The sequence below is a fragment of the Fundulus heteroclitus genome, chromosome 16, assembly GCF_011125445.2.
Source record: "Fundulus heteroclitus isolate FHET01 chromosome 16, MU-UCD_Fhet_4.1, whole genome shotgun sequence".
In the NCBI taxonomy this organism is placed as follows: domain Eukaryota; kingdom Metazoa; phylum Chordata; class Actinopteri; order Cyprinodontiformes; family Fundulidae; genus Fundulus; species Fundulus heteroclitus.
The window spans coordinates 31,039,333-31,058,503 of NC_046376.1; the positions used below are offsets into that span (position 1 = coordinate 31,039,333).

The 19,171-nt window shown below is 42.1% G+C and overlaps 1 protein-coding gene across 1 annotated transcript; it reads left to right on the forward strand.

The window, feature by feature from the left end:
* The first annotated feature begins 10,846 nt into the window (after window positions 1–10,846).
* On the forward strand, window positions 10,847–17,999 carry LOC105929951 (prostaglandin E2 receptor EP1 subtype). Its single transcript, XM_012867903.3, has 3 exons — window positions 10,847–11,101; window positions 12,472–13,346; window positions 15,693–17,999. The coding sequence occupies exons 2-3, from the start codon at window positions 12,519–12,521 to the stop codon at window positions 15,996–15,998; spliced, it is 1,134 nt and encodes a 377-aa protein (XP_012723357.2). The 5' UTR covers window positions 10,847–11,101; window positions 12,472–12,518; the 3' UTR covers window positions 15,999–17,999.
* Window positions 18,000–19,171: the final 1,172 nt, after the last annotated feature.

Below are 19,171 nucleotides of genomic sequence, written 5' to 3' on the forward strand. Positions count from 1 at the left end.
CCGTTGTGGTATACCTAAGGCCACTGTACTGTTGACTGTTCTTGGTTCCTGTGAGTTAGTTGTTCCAGATTCCTAGTTCTAACCTTTGTCTCCTGTTTCTCTCAGTTCGTCGTGCTCTGGAATTACTCACCCTTCGTGTCTCCGTGCGCTGAAGGCTGGTTCCTGAATCCCTGCTGCTCAGATTCTGCTCTGCAATCCCTCTCAAGCCACCGTGGTGGTACCAAGCTGGACAAGAGACCCCTTTCCTGGATTCACTCTGGTTCCTTCAGCTGCTCCTCGTGCCTGTCTCCGCTGTGGTGCTGCTCGGGCTCCCCGCCTTTGTTCCACCTGCCAGCTCTCCTGTTGCTCAGTCACCTGGTCCCCACATCGAAGAGAGTCCTGCTTTGTCCCACTCTTCTCGGCCCGGTTCACGCGCTCCGTGGTATGCCCCCCCCCCCTCATTTGTGCATCTTCCCGTCTCTTGAAGTATCTAATCACTCTCCTCTCGTCCTTAGATCGAGCGAGTCCTCACCCCGCGTCTCTCATTGGCGCTGCCACGTCGTGATTTGTCCCCTCGTTCTCCTCTGTTCGCCTGAGTGTCTTAAATAAATATCTTAAAACTGCTCTCTGCTTCCCGACTGTGTTCTGTATGTGGGCCAAACACCCAAAAAACCATGACACCCCTCACTCAGCATGAATTCATATCCACAGCCTTGTCACCTCCTGCACTGATTACTGGAACTCTCTCCTCTTCTGCCCTCTCCAAAAAGTCCTCCATAAGCTACAAGTGGTGCAGAAGTGGTTTAGATCCTTCTCTTTCATTCACTTTACTGTTCCTCCTTTACGCCTCAGGGCCATGGGACCATGCTCCCAAACTCTGGAATTCCCACCTTCAAGACATCCGCAACACCAACTCTCTCTACCAGTTTGAGGCTAAACTCAAAACCCAGCTGTTCAAAAGTGCTTACTCTCACCGTAATTGTCGGTTCATTGTAACTTTTATTGTTATATCTTTATTGTTCCTTACAGTGTCCGAAAGGAGCTTTTTAAAATAAAATGTATCATTATTATCATATATTATTACACATCCTAACTAGAACATGGTGGTGGCAGTATCATCGTGTTGGTATGGGGAGATAGATGGCAGGACAATCCTGGAAGAAATTCTGTCAAAGGCTAGAGAAGACATGGGGATGGGAACACGACAACAGCACCAAAACATACAACTAGACCCACAATGAAAAGGTTTGGGTCATAGTATGTCAGTGGATTGGGATGGCCTAGTCAAAGTCCATGCCACAATCCATTGGATAATCTCTGGCAAAACGTAACAATTGCTGGGTACAGTTGCCCTTCATCCAGCCAAACTGAACTGATTTAAAAAGCAGAATGAGCAGAAAATGCAATTTCACTGACGTCGTGCAAAGCTCATGACAACAAGGTGTCATGGTTTGTGGTTAGTAATGTGGCCACGTGCAGACAGACCAAAAGCAACGAGTGAAAAAAGGATTTTATAAAAAAAGCAACAGGAACTTACAGTTCATGACACAAAGGTAACAGGACAACAAACTGGAGTCAGAGAAACGGAAGAATCCAGCACTAAACAAAGGAAACCAAGGGGGGTTAGATGCAGAGGAGATGTTATCAGTGACAAAGGAACCAGGGGAGTCCAATGTGGAACAGCTGTGGTAGAGCGCTGAACAGAGGAACTGAGGGAAGGACACTAATTAACACAGATAACACACAGGAAGCTGAACAGCAACAGAAAAGGGCCGATAAATCAAAAAGGGGTAAAAAAACTAAAACAAACTTTTTTTTAAATGTGCCTCAGCCTCACATGACTGGAGCGTTTGGATATTCTTCTCAAAGCAGTTAAACGCTGTGAGGGAGACGTCTATGGGAACCCTGCATGTCTCTGTGTCGTCTGTATACAGCTCATCAGATAATATCATGGGATACTTTCAACTAAAAACAAGAAACCTAATACAAGCCACAAAACTGTGAGGGTGTATGTTTGTTTTGCTTTTCTGCAGATGAGCCTTAAAAAGGGCAGAACACGAAGGAAAGGCCTCATGTGGACAAACAGGCACCAGTTTGGCAGAAATCCCTTTTGGACCAACAAAACCGTTGATAAAAAAAAAAAAGGTGGGGGGACGGGTGGGGGGGGGGCTGGGGGGGCGTTCCTGTGAAATTCTCTGGTACATACCCTACAGTCAAATAGGAGAAGGGGACAGAAGGGAGGCTTTCAAAAACATTGTGTGTAAGAATCAAACTGGGAAAAGCGTCAAATCAAATAAAGCGTTGCCGCGGCTCGGGCTTCTGTACTTAAAGCCAAACATTTTCGCCGCCGTGCCACTATTTTATACAAAACGCCTCCGGGGCACTGATTGTTTATAAAACCCAAAGAGCATGACATGCATAGTTATACAAAAATGTCTGCTCTAAATATGTGATAATTATGAGGTTGTCAGCAAATAATTTTTATTTCCTTGTGGTTGGGTTTCTGGCAGGTATGCAGAGAATGGTTTTTTGGGGGAAAATAAACAGCATCCCAACTGGACTTCAATATCCAACAGAGAGCGCTGACATTTTCATGGATACACAGCAAGAAGAAATACAGTAAATAAATTGAACCTGATAGATATTGTGGAGTTTACTCCTACAGTCCAGATCTCTGGTTATCTGTAAGATTTCTGCTGGGCCCCTAGCCAGTGGCAGTTGGTGAAAAAAAATCTTGGTGGGGCTGGCCAATAGATTTCCCTGCCTAGCCCAGTACATGCATTTAAATTAAAAGTCGGAAAATTACTATGATTCCACAATAAGCATTTAATTAATAAAAAAAACATTTTTCACAAAGGATTATTCTGGTGTTTTTGTCTTATTAATTCTTTTCACAGACTCATGCCAGAGGGTTTGCATACATTGTACATGTACGTATATTATTATGAAACAAACGTTTACGTCTTGACTCAAATATATATCCTAATTTCTTATTTATATAATGATTTAAGTAGAACAATGATTAGTGCAAAATTAAGTTGTATTTACAGGAGATGAAGTGTAGACTGCAAATTCTGTCGTGGTATGATGGCTCCCACAGTCGATTGGGATTGTCTGCCTGCGTCCTTTTCATTGAAAATTTCCATTTTTTTCTTCTTTCTTCTTTCTTCGTCCTTCGGTAAACGAACGAAACGTACATCCGACGATTTGGAATGCCTCTGTGTGCAACCGGGAGCACAACAAGTCGTAGGCATTGTTTAGATTCCAAAAATAAACTAAAAGTACGCTCTAATTCACCCGTTTTGTCACGATGATAAGCGAAAACAGTACTGTTTGTGTCTACCACCGTGACCCAGGATGTAGCGCGGATGTAGCTCGTGACGTCACGCGTGAAATGGTCTATTCACCTATCACTGTGTAGCAAGGGCTATGACTCCAGGAGCCCCAAAGCCATTCATTTTGGCGATGATGATTGGCCAAATATTTATAAATTTTCCCTAGCAACAGTATACGATTGGTTATTTCGCTACACTTCTGGGGCTCCTTGAGTCACAGCCTCACAAGTGTAGAAGAAGAGAAATGATACGTTCTGTTGGTGGAAATGCACTGTTAAATGAGAGTCAATTGGTAGAGTCAGTTAGTAGAAGTGTTTTAATAATTTTTATTACATGTAGCCACGTACTATTAAGTAAAAACTGACATAATACTTTTAAAATCTATATATATTTTGACTTTTCACCTCCACATCTAGCGAGGGCAGCGCCCGAGTGCCCCCTATGGGCCAGCCGCCATTGCCCCTAGCAGTTCTGCCCACCCACCGGATTCTGGGCCTATGAGATGAGGCCCATGGGCTACAACACACATGGTGCTTTTAAAAAGGATTTACCCACTTACAGATTTCTAGCATTTTGCCTTTTTGGTCACACCTAAATGTTACAAATCATCAGACAAATTTTAATTTCAGACAAAAATTACAGGTGTAGCCACAGTTGCAATGACGATTATATTCATTAAGGGGAAAAAGCTGTCTGGACCAACCCGACTCTATGAGGAAAAGTCATTTTTACCTTTGTTAAATCGTGAATTGATTGTGATTTATCACATTTTTTCTTAGTTTTTAGAAATCAGCGTTCAATTTCAATTGCCACACCCAGGCCTGGTAACAGCCTGGCTCATGGAAATCACCTCTCTAACCTCACGAAGTAGCCTGATAGAGCTCAAACAGCAACATCATGTAAAACATTGCAAGAATAGATGGAAAACAAAGTGAGAACAACAAATGAAAGCAAAATTCCCTCAAGGGTAAATTGATGACTCAAGCAAAAGAAATGACATCCAAGCAATAGCGGCGTCAAATGTCTCTGTGAAGGTCATAGTACAGGTTTCAATAAGTGAGAAAGAGACTGGGCAAAACTTGCATCCATGCTGACCACTGCTGACCAAAACAAAAAAGGTCTCAGAGTTTCCTGAAACAAGTTCTGACGACCGCCACGACCTCTGGGAGCATATTCTGTGGAGAGCTTGGTGGAAATTTTTGGAGGTTGTGTTTACAGTCACATCTGCTGTAAAACAAACGCAGCATTTCAGTGTGAGAGCCTGGGGCTGCTTTGCCAGAGGTAAACATCATTAGGTTTGGGGGGGGCAATCCCTTTTTCACATGAGGTCAGGTTAGCTTGCTTTCAAATCTTTTCAGTCTTATATTCCTGACGGGATATTTTTACTTTCATCTGGATTGCTAATTTTTTGCAGAAGCCTATCTCCTCTTAAATGCTGCATGTCTCAGGAATCCATTTTTGACCCCATCCTGTTTCACTGTTATTACTACTACTGGGATCAATAATCACAAAAGAGAAGAAAAAATAGGAAAAAAAATTTTGGAAGCTTAAACATCTCGAGTGGCTATGACATAACCATTTCCCCTTTAGCTTATTTTCTCAAACAACAGTTATAAATTTGTTTGTATTGTTACCCTTAAAACCTAAATTAATTTATTGGATCTTTTCTTATTGTTCCATTCTTGTTTTAATTCACCGTGATAAATGTATTTATAATTTACACGGGCAAATTATAAAGAAGTGTCTGTTTGGGTCACGGCTTCTGAAACCTTGGAATCAGCAGCCTGCTATTTCCTCCGGTGCCATAAGTGTCATCCTTCCCTTCTGTCCGCCACGTCGGTTGTGTCTCCAGTCCTTTTACAAATCCTTTACAAATCCGCCTTTGGCGCTTCAGGGGTTACTAGATCAAGCTGCGTGCTCCTTCCTTCTCATCGCCAGTTCTCCAGTGTTAGATGGGTGCGCCTATCCCAGTGCATCTCCCCTCTCTGTTGACATTAAAGTCACGCCACTTTGAGTAAGCCACTCCAACACGTTTATTTTGATTTTGGGGTGTATTTTTGAGGCATTGAGGGGTGATGCTTTCGATTCTCTTTGTTGTCCAGCTGCATTACTCAAATACACAAGAGTTTAGGGTCAAAAGCTGATGGCTAGATATTTTCACTCAGGGTTTTCTGGTAGAGAGCAGAATTCATGGTTCCAACAATCGCAGAGAGGCGTCCAGGTGCTTAGGCTGCAAAGTAAATTTTCTTTATATAGCACCTTTCACAGATAAAAATCACAAAGTGCTTTACAGAGTGTTCTGCTGCTTTTTGAAGGATCTAATAGAGTCGGTCCATACGGAGAGACAGGGGCAGGGCATTTCACAGTCTGGGGGCTACAGCTTAGAAGGTCTGATATGTATTGGGGGGGGGGGGGGGCTGTCCATTAAAAGCTCTAAAGGTCAAAACTAAAATTTTAAAAACTATATTAAACTTAACAGGTAGCCAATGTAAAGAGGATAAAACTGGTGTGGTGTGAGCCCTTCTGTTTGTTCCCGTTAAAAGCCTCGCTGCAGCGTTCTGGACCAACTGGAGACGAGTGACTGCTGATTTGTTAAAACAAATCAAAAGAATAATCATCTCCAGGTCCGATTTGGAAATTACTGCCTCAATTTTTTGGGGTTTTTCTTAAGCGATAAAAGCAATTTTTAAGTTTTCAATGGGGAGTCCAGGGACATGGACTGGTCAAAAACAACACCAAGGTTTCTCAGACTGGGGCGGGATGAGGAGCCCAGGAAACCGAGGGGAACTTTCTTTTCCTGGGATGATGATCAGAGCTTCCGCCTGACTAGAGTTCAGCTGAAGACAGTTATTGGTAAGCCAGTAAGCCAATGGAAGCAATACAATTTAACAGGTCCTCTAACTTGTTTAGCTCTGAGTCATGAAAGGAGCAGTACAATCAAGTAGCCCCCCTCCTTCAAACGACCGTCGTACTACTGCCTGCTCCCTGAGAGGTGTTGGCACACGCCAGTCCCATCAGCCGTGTGATTCATTTGGTTGTTGAAGCCCATTTTAGGAATTTACTGACTAGGTTTGGATTTATAAGGGCAGAAATAAGATAACATCTACCCTAAAACAAAAAAGAAGCAGTGTTGTAGAAACCCCTAGAAGGAGTCGTGCTGTTAAACAGGAAAACAACATCAGCTCATTTGTTGTTGCAGACATTGTTGTTCAAGATCCGATATTAATGTTTGATCAGTGTCTTTAACCCGTGATTCCCGGCAGAGAAAGAGTTCCTATCAGCTCGACCCTAATGGCCAGCTTTATCAGCAGATCACCCTTCTGTCTCGCATTTCCTCCCAGGCTCCTCTTAGGAAGGCGAGTTGAGCTGCATCAGGCCCTATCTTCCATATTAGCAGGGTGCATCAGCCAGGCCTCTCCAATTTGGACCCGTCCATAACGCCTTTTTGGACCAGCTTTATATCTAAACAGGTGAAAGAAAAATCCCAGATTGCACTCTATACTGTGGCTTTTGTAAAAAATATATTTTTCTCATGTTCACACACATACCAGTCCCTGATTTAGTTCTCTACCCTTTCTTGTAAACCCGAATGTGTTTGAACAAAGAGTCGTATTGTGTATATGAACAGTATAATGTAACGGCGAATTCCTCACACTTTGACGTGAGTTTACAGAGCATCAGGACATCCTCAACTGTGAGGGGATTTCCCTGTTATATATATATAAGAAACGTCTCTGTTTGAATCATTTCATGCTTGTTTTTTCCAGTCTTTCGGCTCCTGTTGTCGCTACATATTATACATCTTTTATTGTCTATACCTGGTCATCTGTGCAGGGGCAGCTTGGTGCCTACCTTCAGCAGTTACTGGTAGATGAGGCGATACTTGAGGGACAGAGGAAAGCGAGGGCAGGAACAAAACTCTGACAAATCCCTGCTCCTCGGTGTGAAGAGAAGTGAGTTTGGAGTTTTTACAGGCCTGCAGCTCCCATCGACTTCTTTAACCTCCTCCTTCTGAATACCTAATGTATTGACTGCTTCCAGGACAATTTTACCCAGTATAGTAAAAAGTGTTTCTGAACAAGATTATCAACTTGTAACCTGACTCTCGCCATATGGATTTCGCTCTGCCTAGCTTCACTCACATCCATCTGGAACATCTCCCATAGAGAGTGATTTCTTCAACCAATTTTATTGTCCAGCCAATCAGGACGCAGGGCTGGAGTTTCATAGATGTGACTTAGTGGAGAAGCGACCGTGAGACTGATTCAGACAATGGCGACTTGCATCGAGGAAGCAAGCGTTAACATTGATGCTGCTATTTCTTCCGTGTTGTCCAATCTACCTAATATTGTTTCATTAAAAGAACATCAGAGAACGGCTCTGAAGGCTTTTGTTGGTGGAAACCATGTTTTCGCCCTTCTCCCGACCGGATTTGGCAAGTTTTGTTTTCCGGGGCGCGTCCGCGTCTGCAGCGGACGCGCCCCGGAGCGGTTAGCGCGAACCATGTTAGGAGGCCTTTAGTTCTCAACGCGGTCGGCCCGGGATCGACTCCGACCCGCGGCGCTTTGCCGCCTGTCTTCCACCCTCTTCCTGTCAGCTCACTGTCAATAATACGCGTGCCACTAGAGCCGAAAACACATAAAAAAAAGCTTTGTTTTTTTCCTGCGTCGCTCTCACAGCGTCACGGGTTAGCTTCAATGTGAGTGGTTGAAATAGCACGTCAATAAAGATGACAGACAAGTGGCTTATCCAATCATATGCAAGGATTTTTGATAAGGCCCAGCCTTCAGTAAAGGCAATTCCTATGGAGAGGTCCCAGATGAATGTGAGTGAAGCTAGGCGGAGCAAAATACATATGGCGGGAGTCAGATTAATCAACTATAGCTTTAATCATTACATGCTTGTCTGTGGTAACTTTGAGCAGCCGAAGCAAGCGGAAAGCAGGGAGACTGGGGGAGAAAGTTTTAGCTGTACTAAAACACACAGAAATCAAAATTCAACACCAAGGGAAAAAAAATCACAGAGATCTAAGAAAATAAACTAGAATACACAAGGAACAGGACACAAGAAATAAGCAAGAACTAAACATGGAGGAATGAACTAATGTGACAAGTCTTCTCTGGCGCTTATGAACACAAAGGAATGAACTTAATATAGCTAGACCACATTGAACATTAATAAATAACGGGAAAATTATGAAAACAATTCAGTTTTATTTATATAGCACCAATTCATGAAACATGTCCTCTCAAGGCACTTTCCAAAATCAAATTCAATCATATTATACAGATTTGGTCAAAAGTTTCCTAGGAAACCCAGTTGATTGCTTCAAAGTCCCGACAAGCAGCATTCACTCCTGGAGAAGCGTAGAGCTACAGGGAGAGTCGTCTGCATTGTCCATGGCTTTGCTGCAATCCCTCATACTGAGCAAGCATGAAGCGACAGTGGAAAGAAAAACTCCCCATTAACCGGAAGGTAAAACCTCCAGCAGAACCGGGCTCAGTATGAACGGTCATCTGCCTCGACCCACTGGGGGTTAGAGAAGACAGAGCAGAGACACAACAAGAGAGACAAAAAAGCACAGAAGCACACATTGATCCAGTAATCTGTTCTACATTAGATGGTAACAGCGGGTGATCTGTCAAACACATATGCCTAAGGATCAAAACAACGTGGTCTCATTCCAGTCCTTCAGGGCTGGTGTTCTGCAGGTTTTAGATGTGTCTCTGCTTCAAGGCAACCAACTAAAATATTAATTCACTGCTTGAGCTTGACTGCATCCCAGTGAGACACTTGAACCATTCGATGCCCGGGGCGTAGGGCAACGAACAGATCTAAAAGTTCCAGAACAGCCTCCTCCCAGCTCATGACACAGCTTCAACTAAAGGTGATGTACAGATTAAAAAGTACTGTTCGGCACTGTTTGACACCCAGTGCAGCAGTAGGTATAACAGACAGAAGCTAACGGTGGACAGGTAAACGTCTTCTCATTATACTTTCGGCACTGATTCTGCAATCACAACAATACAGATAAGCATTGCAGAGGGCACTGATGTGAATCATAAAACGCCTTCCTTCATAAAATATCTGGAATTTGCATGAACCTGATCAGCTGTCTACTGTGTGCCTCAGATGCCTCTGAGCCTATAGAAGCTTAATAACACTAGAATTAGTATGCTGTACTTTACAAAACAGCTCAAGCTTAGAAAGAAGGAATGCATCTGTGGACATTCATTTTCAAGTCTTGCCACATATTTTCAATTGGGTTCGTCTGAATTCTGACAAGGCCATTTTAACACATGGATACGCCATTGATCTAAACCGTTCCAACTATTCATATTCATCACAGCCCTGGCTGCATGTTCTGTCCTCCATTCAACACTGATCATGCTCTCTGTCCCTACTGAAGATAAGCATGCTGCTGCTGCCACCATCTTCTCGCTGCTCTCACAAAAGGGATGGATTTGTGGAGAGAGTGAGATGGTTGCCCTATTGATAGATGCTCCCACCTAAGCTGTGGATCTCTGCAGCTCCTCCAGAGTCAGGAATTAGAGTTACTTGGCTGTTTCTCTAACTAATTCCCTCTTTGCCTACCCAGTCAGTTTACACACATAGCCTTGGTAGGTTTAGAGTTGTGCCACACACGTTCCATTTTTAGATTATGGAGAATCGCCAACCTTAGAAACCTATCTCTGCCTAATTATTTCTTCAAAGCGTTATCTCCGACCTGCTTGGCATGTGACATGGTCTTCATGAAGTTGTCTGACCACTAATGGTCTACGTGCTGAACATTTGAAGGTGAATCACCTCCACGTTATTTTGGGCTCAGGGAGCACGGGGAGCTCAGCACAACTGCACGCCACATGTTCTGGATTCTTTATTTGTAAAATGAAAAGGAAAACCGTCTATTGCACTGAAGTCATTGATTGTAAAATGAGGGAGCATGTAAAAGTCAAAGGGGTATAAATGCTCTGTAGATGTTGTTCATGTGTCTGGATCTAAAGGTTACTGATTAATGACGGTTCTTGATGGAATGCTGTCTGAGTGATCTGTGACTCAGGCTTTTGTGGATGATGTTGGGGTTTTTTTTGGACAGCAAATGTTGACATCATTTGGTAAATAACATCATTATTAGCCCTAATTTAATCCATATTTAGCACAAGCTGGATTCATATTGCCTTCAATGAGGAAAATGTCAAAAGTGAGATTTGCTTTCATGTCTCTACATAAAATTTTAGCTGGGCTTAGATTTTGCATCACTTTTTGTGTCTTCCAGCCTCAATAAAGGGAGTTTAGCTTCGTTGTGTTACGACCCTTACATTCAATTTCTTCTCAGCATTAAAGGCTTATGATTAAAGGGTTTTATAGCCTGTAATTATCAGAGGGGTCAATGCAGGGTTAACTGTGATTCATTTGTCTCACTGACCAGCTTTTCACTCCACATATCTCAGAAAGCGTGCGCCTAGAGGAAATTGGGGCTTTTAAGTGACGGAGACACCCACCGGCAGTGGGAGCTCAGTGCAGCTGTGAAGTATAAAAAGGCCAGTCGGCTGTAGAGTAACAGAAAACCGGCTCGTGCAGTGCATGTGGGCAGGCTGCTTGTCCAGAGAGAAGCATTTCTGACGCATAACAGGGAGACACTTCAGGTAAACAGCCCGTGCGGCTCTGGAACCACACTGAGGAGACGGGAGTCATCTAGTTCCAACGCAGCAGTTGTTCCGGCAACATCAACAGACTGTCAAACGCGCAGAGATCCTCATCAACTCCATGGATTCTATGTTTACAAGGTAAGTGAAATACCTTTAATGCATTTGATGCTTTCAAAACAATATTTAATGCTAATTTTCTCAAGTCAAAATGGATTAAATCCCTGCTTTTTAGTCATTTGAAATAAAATTCTGCTTCTACAAACATTTTTTTTTACATATATTAATATTTTTTAAGCAGATTTAATTTGAAGAAAAACAACAACTTGTCATGAATGAGTCTTACAGGTGTTACAATAATATTAACTGAGGAAAAATTACTGATATTTTTGTACAAAACCTTAAAGTAAAAAGATATAATCATGAATTTCATCGACACAAGCTTAGAAGTTGCCTTGTGAAAAACAGAAATGCCTTTTGTCAGTTTTACCTTATTGCCAAGACAGTCCAGTTGCAGCAGCTCTTTGCTACACTTTAAAGGAATGTCTACTTTGTGCTCAGCAGCATAGCTGTCGGGACTTGTTCAGGATTCCCTCGTTATAAAGAGAAAAAAAAAATCACAGTGCGCTCCAAAAACAACTTAGCTTCTTTGCAAAGGGAAAATGTCGAAATCAGACTGAGGTAGTTCCGAAGGTTTAGGATAACCATCAACAGATTATTAAGGTAAAGGGAAGAGAAAAGGGAAATGTTGCTTTAAGTTTGCTGTGAAAAACAAGCTGAAAAGTGGCGCTTCGGGAGCAGGTGTGGAAGCAGAGGGTGTGGATGTGGTTTCGGAGGAGATATTTTCGCCTCTGCTTGTGTGCATTAGCCTTCCCGATTTCACTTGTTTTCACCTCAATGTCTGTCCTGTATTTCAAACGTCTCTAAAAGCTAGAAACCCGTTTCCCCCGTAAAATCAGTCTAATGAAGATAAAATCGTCCCCTCCCCAAAATGGGTTTCCACACTCTCACACCATCAAATAAGGCAAGAGTTCTGTCGAGGATGTCCATTTGTATCTTTTCTTTGTCTCTCAAAGGGGTTTTCATGGTTTGCATACATCTGCAGCGAACGCTGACTAGGTGGGAGCAATGCCTGGATTTCAGGAAAAATTGTCAACAATAAAACGCATAGAGGCACTTTGTGAAAAGGAGCAAACTGGCTTCAGAATGTCGCCTGTCCACTGTAGCGTTTACTGATGAATGTCGACCGGCTTGATTCTTGCGCCTCTTGTGATGCTGTGGCCCAAATACACACAGCCCCCCCCCCATCAGCAGTTTCTTCGTCAGCAAATTTTGTGAAATCCTGTAGTGGGAGTCCATACTTTGTCACCTAGCTGTGTGAAAATGCATGACACCAGGAGGTGTTTGTAGGTTTGCAAATTATTCTGATGTGAGCAGAGATAAAGAGAGGGAAATCTTGACTTTATTCCGACACAAAATGATGCTAACACTTTATTTTTCTCCCTTGTCAGTGTTGCTGCGCCTCGAGGACACACATGAAACCCAGAACGCAGCGGCGATGCAGGCGATGCCGGACTCCAATGCTTCAGGCTTCAGCAGCGACTTTAACAGCAGCGCCATGGCACCCGACGCGGCCTGCCCACACAGCGGCCACCCTTCGAACCCTATCATTGCCAGCCTCACGATGACTCTGGGCATCCTGTTCAACGTGGTGGCACTCATCATTCTCATCAAGGCCTACACCCGCTTCCGGCGGAGGTCGAAGGCGACCTTCTTGCTCTTCGCCAGCTCCCTCGTGGTCACGGACCTCACAGGCCATGTGGTCCCTGGAGGACTGGTGCTGAGGAGATACTCGATGGCCAATATGACAACCTGGGATGCTTCGACAGATCCAGACAGCCCTTGTCAGTTTCTGGGAGGTTGCCTGGTGTTTTTCGGCCTCTGCCCGCTCTTTCTGGGCTGTGCGATGGCCGCTGAGCGCTGCCTGGGTGTCACCAAGCCTCTGCTGCACGCTCGGCTGGTGAGCACAGCACGGACGAAAATAGCCCTGTCCATGATCTGGCTCCTGGCTCTATGCGTGGCCCTGCTACCTGTATTCCAACTAGGGGACTACACTAACCAGTACCCAGGAACGTGGTGCTTTATTAAGGTGAAGGACACTAATGCCAAAGATCTGATCTTCGTGATGCTGTTCTCTGGACTGGCTTTTGGCTCTCTTGCCCTTGCCTTCATCTGCAACACCATCAGTGGGATTACACTCATCAGAGCCAGGCTAAAGAATAATTCCTACTCACAGAGGTTCTCTGCGAGGTCTAATGACACAGAGATGGTGGTCCAGCTGGTCGGCATCATGGTCACCTCCTGCATCTGCTGGAGCCCTCTGCTGGTGAGTCTATGACATGCATGGTAAAGACAATCTACTGAAAAAGAATAAGGGACATAGAAACATAATTAGATGTAGTGAATGACTAATTGTTATAATTAAAGACAGATTTGAAGACAAACTAGTAGTTCAAGCACAGCACTAGTCAGTTTTTAGATTTGCTGTATTTCAGACTGGTGGAAAGCATGTATCAGAAAAAAAACTTTCTTTATGTTAATTCAAAAAATATTTCTTATTTTAGATGTAGTTTAGTTTAGGGATGTTTCTAGTTTGAGCTAAACCGAAAAAGGAATTTTAAAAACTGAAAGTATATATATGTACATTTAAGAAGTAGATATACATCATGGCCTATATTTAAGTGAAATGATCTTTTTTCTCAAGTTGTAAAAACGTTGGAATTGGCTTCTAGAACAGCTACAAAATCTGAAAAACCTTGAAATCTCACTCTGCGACAATCCATCCATTGTCTATAGCCGCTTAGCCCTGCGTGGTTGGGGAGAAGGGTGGTGCCTGCCCTGCGGTTATTGGGCGAGAGGCGGTGATTACCTAACACGCATGTTTTTAGGACGAAGCCAGAGTACCTGGAAAGAACCGTCTGCATGCGGAAAACATGCTAATTTCATGCAGAAAGACCTTATGGCTGCAAGGCAACAGTTGGTAAACAACTGCAGCCCCATGCAGGCCATTCTTTTTCAGGCATGCAAACAAAATAATCTCTATTAACATGACTGCTAGAGGACCCAGTAAAACAAGAGTGTTTTTGAACACATATGTTCGCCATAAAGCACACTGTGAACCTGGAGGTTAAAGAGCGGGTTCATGAACAAACAGAAGTGTTTTTGTCAAGAACATATAAAAACAGACTGAGACTATTAGTGTTTGAGCAAAATCCCCTTCAGTAAAGTCTGATATCAATAATAAGATAAGATAATTTTACATTAATTTAGCTCTATGACTAAATATATAATATGGATAGAATACCCCAGTCAGTTCTTGCTTTCGAGAAGCACCCTGGTTTTTATGTAAATATACAATTAAGTGGTATATTTATGTCACTAACAAATGCACACAGGCAATCAAAAGAAGACCATGTGATGAAATATCTATATTCACTGAAGGACTTCACCTAATACGAAGGTTAAAAAATGACCTTCTGAAAATTGCTAATTCTGCTGTGTGTGTTGTTGATGGTCAGTGACATCAAAAGACACTCAAAGAACAGCAGACATTGGTAAACATTATGGCAACCCAGTGACTTCTGACTGTAGGTTGTAGAGCAGCGGTTCCCAAAGTGGGGGTCGCGAGAGGAGCAAATGTACACCTTTAATTTTGGAAAATTATGTTTTTTCTCAAATATTTCCGACTTTTCAACATCAGAGTTTTTTTCTCGCAAATGTGTGACATGAATCTTGAAATATTTGCAGATTTTTTTGGAGAAACTTTACTCCTCCATGTCCAGTGATTTTTTTTTTTATAATCAATGATGGCCCTAATATGAGTTATTGTGTGTGTGTGTGTGTAGAAATTATGACAATAAAGTCATATTAGGTGTACAAAATATATAACATTGCAAAAATAAAGTTGTATTAATAGGAAAATAAACTCTTTTACTCTATTACCAGAACAAAGTTGAAAAATCATGAGGATATGGTTGTAATTATTTCAATATATTATAATAAAGTTGTATATAAAACTTCCTTATCGTGACAAAGGGGGATGCATAAATGGAGGTTGCCAGTCTCTGTTAATGTTATTTTGGGGGTGACAGGCTGAAAAGTTTGGGAACCCCTGTTCTAGAGGATTCAGGTTGCATTCCTGACCCTGTTGGTTCTTTTTTGCAAACAGCTTCCTTGACAAAGATTTCCAAAGAGTCATGAAGTCCATGCGGTGTTTGGAAATACGGCTCAAACATTTTCCTGCAGATATACATATAACAAGTAAACACCTTTGATGAAGGAATTAGATAAAAACATTGAACGATGGAGAGGAAGTCAAAAAAATTCACTCAAAACAGCTCTGTGCCCCATATGATATTGCCAGACGCATTTAGGCGTTAAAGCTAGAGAGGGCAGATTTTCTCCCAATTAAATTCTGTTTTACAACCAAATAATAAATCGGAATTGAAAATTTATGACGATGCTGTTTTATGGATGACTAACTACATCTAAACGGTTCTGTTGGTTGTACAGAAAAATCTGGCAAGTTGCTTTAAGAGGGTGAGAGTAAGGAGTAAAAAACTGCAAGAATGAAATGATGAATAAAAAACACAAATGCTTAAAATATTTCCACGCTCGGTTTTTCATGAGCAGCGAGCTGAGACCAACATGTTGCTGTTCCATTTCGTTTTAGGTCTTTTCGCTGATGTCAGCCACGCGCTCTTACAGCGAATCCCACCTGAGCGAGGAGGTCGCCTGCACGTACAGCAAACTCATGATGACCGGCGTCAGAATGGCGACCTGCAATCAGATCCTGGACCCATGGGTCTACATCCTGCTGAGACGCGCCGTCCTCCGCAAGATCTACCGCATCACCAAAAAGCAGGCCAGCTTCAAGGGGAGCACCTTTCGCTCCATCCGCTGGGACGTCAGCTACATCCGCAAGTCGGAGAGTCTCCCTGGAAAAAAGAATTCGATCAGAGGAAGCACTGGGATGTGAAACAATGAGATAAAGGCGACAGCTGTTCATTTAGAACAGAAGACCTGAGAAAGATCCATAAGATCTGCCTGTCATGGCTCCTTTGAGTGCAACTCACCCTGACCGGTGTAAACAAAGCCAGTTGGATCTCCGTCTTTGAGTATTGAAGACTGAATGTAGCATTTCACATAGGTTTTCTATGTATGAGCAAGTATAAGACTAAAGAAGAGTGGAAAGGCCCAGCTGAGAGAAAAAAACTGCTACTGGTTTGTAACAGAGCAAAAAGCAGACATACAGAGGGGCTTAAAAGTCTAGAAATTGTTTTTAAATTTCAATTGCATCACTTGGCATAGTTTCAAATTACAGCCAGATGCTTCCATGAACTTACTTTCCAGTCACAAGTGAGTATCTTGTTTTTGTCAGCTTGATATGATGTCTTGAAGTGCAATAAAGCACAAACAAAAGAGATCTCTGAAGATTTGGGGATGAGAGCAGCAATTGTTCACACTCCTGTAGGCTCAAATGAAAACGAGAATGGTCATGGTCATATAAGTGGTTAAGTGATGAAGATCCCTTCCAGTGGAAGACAAAAAAACAGAAAATAAAGTCATCAAAGCATCTCTCATGTCGTCTATGTTGTAACCTACAAGTTCAAACTAAAAGCAGTGATGCTGCTTTGTCCCGGGTTTATAGGGACAGGTGACCACAGGCATCATGAAGAAGTTAAAAAAAACTTTGGACATGTGGATATATCAAACCAAAGCAGCACTTTTTTTGTCTAAATGAGCAATGTCAAATAATAATAATAACAACATAAAGCATTACATTTAATACACTAAAACTGCTCGGTTAAAAACAACTCAGTTTACCTCCTCATTGACTCAGCATGCTGAGATAAGTTCTCAACTACAAAAGTTGGTTAAAATAACCAATATCTACTTATAAGGCCACCAAACACTGATTAAAATAATAACCCAGAACCAGGAAAGATTAGATTTTTGGACTTAAGTGAAATAATCCCATCCATCCTCAGTCTTTGCAGGGTGGTGGGTCGGGAGGGTTTTTCCAGAGGTCAGTGGGAGAGAGGCAGGGTGCAACCTGGAAAGGTCACCATCCTATCACAGGACAACATGGAAATGATCAAGAAATATCCACACATGTAAACAACTAAGAGCGGTTTACAATGACCAATAAACCTGATATCCATGTTTTAAAATCAGGAGAAGGAAGCAGGAGAACCCAGAGAAAAGCTTTAGAGACATAAGGAGAGAAAACAACAACAACCTCAACAATGTCCAACTAATTCTTTTTGGCAACTTTAATGGCAAATATTCATGCTTATATAACTTTGTATAAAATATTGTCGGCCTATATGAACTTAAGAACCATTTCTTTATTCAACATGTTTGCGTTAACACAGCCCACTGATGTAAGCATTATTTTCCAGACAAACAAACTGGATCACAATGTTTGAGTAAAACACCAAAAGAGCGTAAACCAAGCATTTGAGTTAAAAATAAATAACCCAGCAGGGTTTTGTGTGTAAAACTATTTGCAAAATGTGGCTGTGGCCCTGGGTTGGTCGGCCCTATTTTTTAAAACTGAGCTAAGATATTCTGCCACACGCACAAGAGTCATTAGCCCTGGATCGCATCAGCAAACTACAGGAAAATGTTAGGAGCTCCTACGTGCGCTGAATCTGAAGAGAACGTTGATCACCTTTAAAGACAATGAGTATAAGCATGGACGCTATTTTAGAGTGCTAAGTTTTGATGGTGGATGTTTTAAAACCTAATGTTAATGAAAGAGAAGGATAAAATTAGTCCTGATCCAGAATTGATGGGAAAAACTTGAAGGGAGGTTTAGGAAAGTCTGAAAAATCCAGAAGCTAAAGCTATTATGTTTAGAGATTAGGGAAAAACGATTCAGTATGTAATTATGAATCAGTTTCCCCAACCAGATGGCGCCCTCTTTATAAAGCAGCACCCCTGGTCAAGATATTTTAAAACGTTCAGACGTGTTTAACTTCTCAAATGACAAAATTTAGAAAATTAGTTTGAGTACATTTACAAAGTTAAACATGTTGTGTTATCTAACCATTATTTTTCACCAAATCACAAATGTCACAATTGATGGTACTCCTAACAAACCCTCTAAAATAAAACATACGTTAAGCATTCATGAAATTTCTGGCTATTTTTTTTAAATGGAACATATCAAGCAAAATCCACCTTTTAGCCCTTAAATGCATTTTGTTGTGCTTGGAGTGCAGAACATTTTCATTTAGTCTGTCCAGGAACTGTGTCGATATCTTTGTATTCCGTTTGGGTGATATTTTTCAACACTCTCAGGTTTCTCTGTTCTCTGTTATGTTGTTTGAACTATTATGTCACAGTATTTGCTGCAGAACTGCTAAACAAGCTTACCAATTTCGAAAATCCGCTGTTTGCATTTTTCGCTGCCATTTTGCTGTCCAAACTGAAGGGTGGAGAAACTACAAAGGGATGACTCAAATTGTTTGGTTGTTGGGTGTATTAACCCACACGATTCTTTGCACAGTCCCTTATTCTACAAAAATGGCCAAACGGGGTGGAGTGGAACGCTCTACGGCCCAGAGCAGGCCGAGCTGTGAAGTTTCTCCTTTACATTTAAAGAGACAGTACCAAAACGAGTTGCTCTCAGACGGACATCAGAACAGGGGTAAAAGAGGGGCTGTGGGGCAACAATAGCAAGGAATTCAGACCAAAGGGTTGCAGTTCCTCTTTATATAGACCACAACTGAATGATTTCAATGTGAAAAGGAAGAAGAACTTAAAAGCATGAAATGTCCCCTTTGAAGTAAATCAAAGAGTCTAGGAACACTTTAGTAAAAGACAATTTTTTGCATCAAGGAGTATTCTGTTATCTTGCCACAGAGAAGAATGGAAAGAGAGGTAAAATCATTTGCAAAACCTCACTGCTATGTTGCTGCAGCAAACAGTGAAATCTTGTGGTTACCAAGTTTCCAAAGCAACAATTAGACATTCCACAAATTGGTGGAGAATACGGTGGAGGATCTGTGGTGCTGTGGGCCTATTTCTCTTCCAAAGGCCTTGGGAAACTTATTGGTGAGCTGTTATGAATAGCTGTCCCATATATCAGGTCTTTACCAGGGCAGGCGGTAAAAGTGCAGCGTGCTCTATATTCACATTTAC